Source organism: Medicago truncatula, chromosome 1, assembly GCF_003473485.1.
Source record: "Medicago truncatula cultivar Jemalong A17 chromosome 1, MtrunA17r5.0-ANR, whole genome shotgun sequence".
Taxonomy (NCBI): Eukaryota; Viridiplantae; Streptophyta; class Magnoliopsida; order Fabales; family Fabaceae; genus Medicago; species Medicago truncatula.
In genome coordinates this window covers 35,489,835-35,501,040 of record NC_053042.1, presented here as the reverse complement: position 1 = coordinate 35,501,040, position 11,206 = coordinate 35,489,835, and the positions used below count along the sequence as shown (strand labels likewise).

General features: G+C 35.6%; 1 protein-coding gene across 2 annotated transcripts; it reads left to right on the top strand.

Moving 5' to 3' along the window:
• Positions 1-296: 296 nt before the first annotated feature.
• Positions 297-4,626, top strand: LOC11431268 (pentatricopeptide repeat-containing protein At3g63370, chloroplastic). 2 transcript variants are annotated; one of them, XR_003010570.2, is made up of 2 exons: positions 297-3,537; positions 3,612-4,626. XR_003010570.2 is itself a non-coding variant. In XM_024780076.2 (2 exons), exon 1 carries the CDS (start codon positions 373-375, stop codon positions 3,202-3,204), a length of 2,832 nt encoding a protein of 943 aa, XP_024635844.1. In that variant the 5' UTR covers positions 297-372; the 3' UTR covers positions 3,205-3,253; positions 3,612-4,626. The 2 variants fall into 2 exon arrangements, 1 of the variants encoding a protein (XP_024635844.1); XM_024780076.2 differs by having other exon boundaries at positions 297-3,253.
• Positions 4,627-11,206: the final 6,580 nt, after the last annotated feature.

Here is an 11,206-nt window from a genome sequence, read left to right as displayed (position 1 = left end):
TTTTCCTATTATATCCTTAACTATTAATTACTCTCTCTTCTTTTAATTATTTCATTTATCTTTTCCATACCATTTATTAGGGATAATTTTGTAAAACAACTCATAATTTCTCTTCCCCACGCAATATTAATTACATTTTCTTAATACGTGCGAAATGGCCAAAACGTCTTACAATTTGGGACGGAGGGAGTAAATTTTATTAAAGTCTTGGTTGATTGAATAATACTAAACTTTATTATAAAAACAAAAAAAAAAAACTTATAAAATCCTTTGAAATGCTCTTGGAATTCACCTCCTGAAACCTCTAGTTTACTCTATTGACTTTACCTTGATTCAAATTCCTTGCAAAATATCACAATCTATAACCTTTGCATGAGATATTTATCTCATCTTCGTCAATGCACCACCACAACTCACACTACAATGCTCACTTCAACACTTCCCCCAAACCACACTCTTCCCACCTTCTCTCACCGACCCATTTCCCTCAAAGAAGCTTTCCAATCCTTAACCCATTTTTTCACTGACCCATTACCCACAACAACTCGTTTTCCACTTCAACAAGCTTATTCTCAAGCTCTTGAACTATGCGCTTCACACAAAGCTCTTCCTCAAGGCCAACAATTACATGCCCATTTTCTCAAAACACAAAATTATCTTGATTCTGTGTTCCTTGACACCAAATTTGTACACATGTATGGAAAATGTGGCTCTTTTTATGATGCAGTCAAAGTGTTTGATAAAATGTCTGAACGGACAATTTTCACTTGGAATGCGATGATAGGTGCTTGTGTGTCAGCGGGGAGGTATGTTGAGGCGATTGAATTGTATAAAGAGATGCGGGTACTTGGGGTTTCGCTTGATGCTTTTACTTTTCCGTGTGTGCTTAAAGCGTGTGGCGCTTTTAAAGAGAGGCGTTTGGGGTGTGAGATTCATGGTGTTGCTGTTAAGTGTGGATATGGTGGTTTTGTTTTTGTTTGTAATGCGCTTATCGCTATGTATGCTAAATGTGGCGATCTTGGTGGGGCGAGGGTGTTGTTTGATAGTGGTTTGATGGAGAAAGATGATCCTGTATCGTGGAATTCGATTATTTCTGCACATGTTGGTGAGGGTGAGAGTTTGGAGGCATTGTCACTGTTTAGAAGAATGCAGGAGGTTGGTGTTGAGAGTAATACTTACACTTTTGTTTCGGCTCTTCAAGCTTGTGAGGGTCCGACCTTTATTAAAATTGGTAGGGGGATACATGCCGTCATTTTGAAATCTAACCATTTTACTGATGTGTATGTTTCCAATGCTTTGATTGCGATGTATGCAAATTGTGGTCAAATGGAGGATGCTGAAAGAGTTTTTAAAAGTATGCTTTTTAAGGATTGTGTATCGTGGAATACATTGCTTTCGGGTATGGTGCAAAATGATATGTATAGTGATGCTATAAACCACTTTCAGGATATGCAGGATTCTGGTCAAAAGCCTGATCAGGTGTCGGTGCTAAACATGATCGCAGCATCGGGCAGATCGGCGAATTTATTGGCGGGCATGGAAGTCCATGCTTATGCAATAAAACATGGAATAGATTCTAATATGCATATTGGGAACTCCCTGATAGATATGTATGGGAAGTGTTGTTGTGTGAAATATATGGGCAGCGCTTTTGAGTATATGCCCGAGAAGGACTTGATTTCTTGGACTACAATTATTGCTGGCTATGCACAAAATGAATGCCACCTGGATGCCTTAAATTTGTTGAGGAAGGTCCAGTTAGAAAAGATGGATGTCGATCCTATGATGATTGGAAGCATTTTGCTGGCTTGTAGCGGGTTGAAATCTGAAAAGCTCATCAAAGAAATTCATGGTTACGTTTTGAAAGGAGGTTTAGCTGATATTTTGATACAAAATGCCATTGTCAATGTATACGGAGAACTTGCGCTCGTAGATTATGCAAGACATGTCTTTGAATCAATTAACTCTAAAGATATTGTGTCTTGGACGAGTATGATTACTTGTTGTGTTCATAATGGACTTGCAATTGAAGCTCTTGAACTTTTCAACTCTCTGATAGAAACTAATATTGAACCTGATTTGATAACTCTTGTCAGCGTACTCTATGCGGCTGCTGCTTTATCTTCATTGAAGAAAGGGAAGGAGATTCATGGATTTCTGATTAGGAAGGGTTTCTTCTTGGAGGGATTGATTGCTAACTCCCTGGTGGACATGTATGCTCGCTGTGGAACCATGGAGAACGCAAGAAATATATTCAACTATGTAAAACAAAGAGATCTAATTTTGTGGACTTCTATGATTAATGCAAATGGAATGCATGGATGTGGAAAGGATGCCATTGATTTATTCAGCAAAATGACTGATGAAAATGTTCTTCCTGATCATATTACCTTCTTGGCTTTATTATATGCTTGCAGCCATTCAGGATTAGTTGTTGAAGGCAAGCAGCATTTTGAAATTATGAAAAATGAATATAAATTGGAGCCCTGGCCAGAGCATTATGCTTGCCTGGTTGACCTCCTTGCTCGATCCAATTCTTTGGAAGAGGCTTACCATTTTGTGAGAAACATGCCTATCGAACCTTCTGCTGAAGTCTGGTGTGCTCTTCTTGGGGCTTGTCGTATTCATTCTAACAATGATTTAGGAGAGGTTGCTGCAAAGAAGCTCTTGCAATTAAATACAGAGAATTCAGGAAATTATGTACTGGTATCAAACACTTTTGCGGCAGATGGAAGATGGAATGATGTGGAAGAAGTAAGGTCGATAATGAAGGGAAATAAATTGAAGAAGAAACCAGGATGCAGTTGGATTGAGGTTGAGAATAAGATTCACACCTTCATGGCAAGGGACAAGTCTCATCCACAATGTAATAACATTTATCTAAAATTGGCCCAGTTTACAAAACTTTTGAAAGAAAAAGGAGGCTATAGGGCTCAAACGAAATTGGTATTCCACGATGTTTGTGAAGAAGAAAAAACACAGATGCTATATGGACATAGTGAAAGGTTGGCACTTGGTTATGGTCTGCTTGTTACCTCGAAGGGTACCTGTCTTCGGATCACAAAGAACCTTCGAATTTGTGATGATTGCCATGCATTCTTTAAGATTGCGTCTGAAATTTCCCAACGCACCCTTGTTGTGAGGGATGCCAGCAGGTTCCATCATTTTGAAAGAGGGCTCTGTTCATGTGGAGATTTCTGGTGACCACTTTGATTACACACACACCAGCTTTTCTGGTTCCTTCCTGTTGCAGGTAGTCATCAAATCGCTCTTCGAAGTTTTAGTGTCTCTTCATGACATGTTACTGACAGAGCATGAGAACTTGTACAAAAAGGGTAAACAGAGCTCGGCAATTCTCAGAAGTTAGTACTATACTCTGGGATTGTAGCCATAGCCCATTGGTTTGAGATGGAAAAAATAGGCTGAAGCAGCGATGCTTTGGAAACTAAACGATTCAATCTCCAAATTTTGGAAATTTGGTTCATGTTAATGACAAGATGAGATCCTTGCACATGCACATGCACATTTCGAGTACATGTATGTAATTTGATTTGTGTAGTTTCATTTGAAACCTTGGTTCTTATTATTTAAAATGCTATTCTTGAATATAGGTTGTTAGTGAGAAGGAGGGTGAAGGTTATGCTAATTACGAAACAAAAAACGACCTGTCCGGATGCTCAAGAGGATGTGCCTTTTTGTACAGAAGTGCATGAATTATTGTGTTAGAATTTAAACACTTGTGAATTGGGCCTGTCAAGATCATAACCTACAATTACTTCTGTCTTTAAAGATGTCAAGCTACCAGCAAATTTTCATGAGGCTGCTTTATGAAAATTGTGGATTGACTTGCCTTTGGAGTTATTACAGTTTGCATTTTTGAGTTATTCTGAGTGCCAGGGAAGTCATTGGATACAACAAAAATACGGTACCATTGGTTTTTTTGTTTTGTTTTGAGAAACCTGGATTTTTTAGTTGTTCTAGAGTCCAGACGTTCCTTAGTTGCCTATGTTCTTTTTAAGGAAAACATCACCCCATAGCAACGATGACATTGTGGGTCCAGTTATTCCTTTTGCTGTTTTACTTGTGGTTGATGAAGTTCGCTATGGCATCAAATCCTCAGATTTGGGAAGTATTGAATTTTCAGATGATGCAAAGCTTGGCCTTAAATACAAAGAAGTTATGCAGATGGCTGGTGAGATTGATGTGTTATCTCATCGATCTATGCACCCAGATGACCATGCAGTCTCTTTGCTGATGACTAAGAGGAACCCTGGGCTGATTCTTCAAAACCAACTTTTTCGTCATATCGTCCAGCGGCTTGAATCACTCTCTCACAGGCAATGTACATGGAACTCCATATATACTGATACAATTTATGATACATTTATTTTTCATGTTTTGGATAATTCTTGTGAGCAGACTGAACCTGTTGGAGAAGAGATGTTTGATGATCTTTGGCCCATTGAGTTGAGGTTCAATGCTCCTGTGAAGAAGTTTGAACATCAAAGTTCAAGGGCATACATTTTATTGAAAAGAAAGATGTATACATGGCAAAAAAGTTTGATTCATATTTGTAATCAATCTGGATTTGAAAAAGTAGTTTACTGATGATTCTTCTCTCATTCATCCTCGGCTCATTAGAACACATTTGATAGCAAATAGATTATGTCCTCCACGATATGCTTTTTATTTTATTTTTATTGTTGATCCTTAGAGACACATTATCTGATAACAATTGTTACTGTTAAAGGCAGGCTCTTCCTTGAAGGATTAGCTCCAAGGTGTTCATTTCTTTAATTTGTGCATACATTTATGTGAAAAAATGCTCTGATCTGGTTTGTCTTTTGGGCTAGTCATTCAAAAAATGCTCCATATTAATTGTGAATATATTCAAGATGTTTTCAGTCATCTACTATCACCTATGTTTGCTGCAATTTAAACTCTTGTCAAGTGGTTCTAAACTTTATCTTAATGCTAGTTAGATAAGTTAAAGTCCCATTTGGCAAAACAGATATTTTCTATTCTGGGAATAGCAGTATCAATTCTCAAATCTCCTAACCGTATTTATACTTGGTCACACCAAAATAAAGTCTAAGGTATGCTCATTTTCTGTTTACATTTGTACCAAAAGCATAAAGCAATGGGTTTTTAACACAAATATGGAGCCCAGGCCCATATAAAAAAAGGCAAGGCCGTTACTTTTCCCACCTATGAGCTTCTCGCGCGCCCTATTTGGATTCTAAAATCCGAAATATTTCAACGTGTTTTTGGAGGTTTTATGGGTTCCGAACTGCATAAGGCGTGTGAGAAGTTCATAAGGTGGGAAAAGAAACAGTCAAAAGGTAAATACCCAGAGACTAACACTGGATAGGTCCATTAGAATCCTGGGTCAGTAGAAAGGCCATTAATAGTCATTTCTGATTTTGATACTACTGCAATTAGAAAGGAGTATTTTGCTTGGTAGTGTGCACTGTTTGCGTCTGTGTCATTATGCATCTTAGTTATCTATTTTTTTCTTAATGATAAATGTTAATCATTACTCCAAAAACACTAAACCATCTGATGCCCTTGTATTAATCTCCAGGGATTGGTCCGGTCTCTGGTGGAAAAGACTTAGGACTTGCGAGTGTGCTCCTCTTTAGGTCTCTGATGTCAATTGTTCCCCTCGTTAGCGAACGGCAAGACTGATCTTTTGATTTTTTTTGAAAAAATGTTATATCTCAACTATCAATCCCATGCTATGCAGCACATCCTTAAATTGGCCCTGGAAGCAGAATGATTTACAGTAGCATCAGCTTTGATCATATATAAACAAACAATATAATGGATAATATTTTGTAGTTACTTTTCTATTATGTTTTACACTTTTTTATATTATCTTTACTTTTCATTACACTACAATTTTCTCATATTGTTTTTATTATGTTCTTTTTAGTAAGATAAAATCTAGATAGCCAACCCTATTTAATGAGATAATGTTTGATTGTTGTTGTTTCTAGTTTTATAAAAATAATGTTTTTTGCCATACAATACCTCTGTCATTCTAACCGGCCATCATCGTGTTCTAAGTGGTTATTAGTGTGAAGTTGAAGCAATGTGTCACTAGATGCAACACAGTCACATGAACTCCGACTGTCCAATTAGGATTGGAGGGTCCAGCTTTTTAAATTCAAATACTAAGTTTGAAATTGAAACCGTATAATTTTAATCAAATTGACAAGATATGTGTATGACTACGGGTAATATCAACCTTGTGATTGCACACAATCCTGGTCCGTCCATCACAAAATATAATCGAGACTGGAGCTGGAGGGAGTACATATACAATATATAACTGTGGGAATTCTTTGTGTGTCACTTTCTTCATTTTTTCTTTTGTTTATATGCATATTTTTTTCTCTCTTTAAAGAGTTTTTTCTACTGTGATGTAGTACTACCGATAGAGAAACGTTACTTGGATATAAATTTGGATCTCCAAGAGCCAACTGCATAATTAATTGTCCATATGTTACAGGTCTATGAGGCTATGCTCAGAGCTTGAATCAGAGTTTACAGAACTTAGCTGAACCAAGTTGTTTGGGCTCTAGTGGCAAGGAGCTCATTCTAAGGACGTATCCCGAAAATACCGGGTTCGATTCTCAGGGGAAACAATGCTTGGCCAATGCGTGTGCCTCTACGCATGAGCCGGCTTAGTCGTCCATCTTTGATGTGTCGGAAACCGGTGCAAAAGAAAAAAAAAAAAAAAACTTAGCTGTCACAAAATTGAGTAGCATTATTACAAAGCATGCAATGGATGAAAGGAATCACCAAAGCAAAAGAAACAAAGCTTCACAAATTTGTCCTACAGAAAGAAGTAAATATTTATAATTCTCAAATGTACCATCTTCATAATATGTTATTTAAATGCAATTATGAAATGAATGAACTATCTGTAAGAAAAAAAAGTTAAATGAACTAGCTTGTTTATAAAGTAATTGATTGATATGCACAGACTTGGACAGTAATGCTGTGTATTTGTACTAATTTATTTGCAGACAAAACACTACAATAAATAACAATTTTAACTATTAAAAAAAAGTGATTACACACTCTTTAATAACAATAGAAGACAAGAACATGTTAGTAGGACAGAATGAATAGAAATCCCGTGGTAATGAGACATTGCTGTCTCATTGAGGATGAGAGTTTGATTGAAATCAACGGTGTAATAAGGAGTCAACACTGCGGTGACTGATAATGGTAGTACTAAAAGGAAAGGGATGTGCATTTCTTTGTTAAATATGCTTTTCTCGATTGCTGGGAACTGAAAAATAACATTGAGTTGAAGTAACCCAAAACATGAATTGACAACTGAGGTTGATAACACTACACCATAGCACCATCCTTGTGGAATAAGCAGAAAGAGAGAGATAAAAGAGAGAAAGAAACAAGCAAGGAAGGTTGAGGGCACAGTTACTAGGCATGCACTGCATAGAAATTCTAAACCAGTCTCTTCTTCTGTTCCAGAACCCAATAATTTGTAGGGTCTGTGCCTTTTTGTCCCTCTCACAACCAACAATGAACAATGCTAATTTTTTTTTAAGAAGTTAAAGTAACCCATCTAAATTGGAGACGAGAGGGAATCGAACCTGAGACATTGAAGAGAAATAAACTCCCAGATCCTAAGCTAATACCATCAGGCCAATTCAAGTGGGTTGAACCATCGAAATGCTAACAAGTGTCTTGCCTTATAAGGGCACTTGTGAAGCCTAAAAAAAAAAAAAAAATTGTTTTGAGATTGATGCATTCAACACATTGAAACTTGAAAAAGTAATTTTTATTGTATAGGTAACATTATATTGATATGCATGATGCTTTGAATTTTTTTTTGTAAAAGATCAACAACCTCTGGTGCTAAAAAACTAAATGATATGAAAACATGTTTATTGTATGAACACATTTTTTCATGTTTAACCTCTTTGCTCAAATTGGCTTTGAAGGCTACTTGTCCCACAACAAAGACCCAGTCCCTAATCCGACAAATGGGGAGAAGTTCACACAAGCATGTTTCCCTCATGCCCACCCGTACACCAAAACATTTGCTAGCTTAAGCGTTGATCTTCCTTTTTGTAGGTTAGTCATGAAGTGCACAAAGAACATCCCTAACAAAGTTGTGTTTGTAGTTGAAATCGAGAAGCTATTTTCAATGAATTGCATGCTACCAACATATATCCAAGCATGTCTTAAGTATATGAGGATAGTACAATACTTTATTGATAACATATGTTGGCCTAACCCATTACTAGGGATAATTAGAAAAAAATATTGAGCATGTGTTGCTGACAAACAATCAAAATATGTTTTCCGTCTTGTGGTCTTGTTAAACTTCAATTTCATTTCCCGAACATTTTTATTAAAAAGGAATTCATCACAACATGTTGTGCTTTAGGATAGATGGTGTCATTGCTACTGAAACTGCTAAAGTCAAAATATGAAATAGTAACACAAAGATCATCCAAAGCATGGATAAGTGGTATGAACTTTGATTTCGACCATGCTTTGGATGATCCTATAACACCCAAGATTGAACCCCAAAAGGCACAAAAGTGTACGAGGAAGGCTCTGTTGTCGAGTACAAACTCAACCCTCCAACCCTAATAGGTAAAGAAGTCAACCTTCATTGAAGGTCCTCGAAGAAGGGACCTCACCCAAATGCTTCAATCCATGATGTGTTTGATCTGCTAAGAAATGAAGCACATGACATGACAACTTCAGTTGTACAATTTTGATTTGTAAAACTATTTCAAAAACAAAACAAACTGGAGATAAGAAACATGACAAAAACTAAAATTTGTATCTCTCACTAATTCACAACGCAACTTATTGTCCTATATACAAGTTGTTTAAAATACAAAAATAGTTTTTTAGTCTACAAAAAATCGCATAAAACAAAAAATTATTCAATATCACAAAAATTTATCTTTTATTATTTTATCTTGTGTTGTTCTAGTGCGCTTACCGTTTAGCGTATTAAAATGATGAAAAGCTCAATAAACAATCATTAACTTAATCTCAGTCTATGAGATAAGTTTTTATACTATCACTATTCAAAAATAACTAAATGCCACCAAATAGTTTAGGTTTCTATGGCAACAATAATCAACCGTTTGTGTATCATTGACACAAACTTAAGTTGTGTGCAATAAACAACATCATCATATTATATTTTTATAGTTGAATGAAAAGAAAAGAAAAGAGAATGATAAATAATGTATGCATGCAATGAAAAGGCTGAGAGAGTCAGGCATGATTCTTCTACTGCTATGCCGCCCTATCTATCTCTCTAGCTATGACTCTATCTATCATTTCTGACCCCCAGTAATAGGAAATAGCTACCTAGCTAGCTACCCAACCAACCAAGACAACTCATCAACATTGTTTGTTCCTTTCAATGCTTTCTTAGCTGTGCCTGTGAGCTGTGTCCTTTAAATTTTCCCTTCTTCATTGTACTGTGTAATGTGTATGTATATGATGCTTTAAATCACTGTTGACTGTAATTAGTGATTAGTTATGTTGCTACGTTCACCTCCACCTTTAATCCCACCAACCCCTTTTTCACATTCTGCCAATCCTTCTTCTATTTATACACTACTAAACCAACTTGTTTTATTGTAGCACTTTCTGGCCTTAACTACTCTCAGTTTCCCATTCTCTTCTCTAAGTTTTATGTTACTAGACAGTTTTGACATGAAACTTGTCCCAAGTGTTAGTTTGATCTAAAATATTCCTCTCTTTGTCTTTTGTGGTTCTAAGTGAGTGCTAACATACTGTTTCTTTGTTGTAACAAAACAAAACCATATATATACCTGCAAATCACTCAACAGCAATATTGTTATGATCACAAAGGAAAAAGTGAAGCTGCCAGCATGATCTAGGTTTGGTTATACAATAGTAGTATTGAGAAGGAACTATATACGTTTTTTTTTTACTATACCACAAAAAAAGATTACTCTCTTTCACAAAATAGGTATTAAAGTGCCATGATTTTTGCATTACTAATGGGAAAATAAATTTTGGACACCGAATTTCTCACTTTTTTTTTATATAGATAGGAAATAGGTTTTGGTGGTATTTTTTTGTGGTACAGTAAAAAATAGCCGCTATATCCATACAAGTAGTACTGCTAGCATAACCCTGACTAGGTCATGCTGTGCTAGCCTCACTCCTTCCTATTTGGAGACCAATATCATCTAAGTTACCTACCTTCTTCTCATAGGCAGCAAAATTCAGGTGAGTATATATTGTTAACTTCTCGTTCTTACGTGTTAGCATAATGTAATATTGTATATCTGATGAGTTTCCATACAAACATGGTTGCACTCACATGCTTCATATATTATTTTACGCATGGTTGCATAGTCTATGCCTTATTTTCATCTTTCTTGTTTGTTGGTCCTTTTACAAGGCCTTTTTGATGTTTCTCTTGATTCAGCACAAACAGGTAACTCCTCCCCGTTATTTACCAGAATCGAATATCTGCTTTGGTACGTAGGTTGGTAATTTATTTCTAGCACCTTATTAATGTCTCTATATATATGTGTTATATATATAATGCTAGATACTATATACAAAATGTTCATGAACCCACCGACGGATCCAGGAATTTTGGAAACTGGCAGCACAATATATAGATAAATTTGAAACAATAACATATATGTATGTATGTATATATATATATATATATATATATATATATATATATATATATATATATATATATATATATATATATATGAGTCAGGATCCGTTGACACCAAGTGTAAGTGATCATGATTCTAAGGGATTTTAAGAGACTTTTTTATCATGAAAAAGTCTTGTGGTATTCATTCAAAACTTCTTCCAATTTAAAAAAAAGTCTTGTGGTATTTAATTAAGACTCTTAATCACTTAAAAAAAAGTCTTGTGGTTGTGGTATTCAAAATCATTTAAATTTCGAAGGATTGTTTAATAAATCAGATTTTGATGGATTTTGTGGGATTTTATAGTGAAATTTTAGGATGAAAAAGTCTTTCATGAAATCATGAGATTTCTTAGAATTGTTTTTTTCTTTTAAGATTTTACTCTCTCTCTTTCCTTACTTCTCTCTCTAGCTCTCCCGTAAAAAATAAAGGTAAATAAATAAATATAAGAGTTTTTATTTGAGATTTTGTGAAAGAGGGTGTGTTAT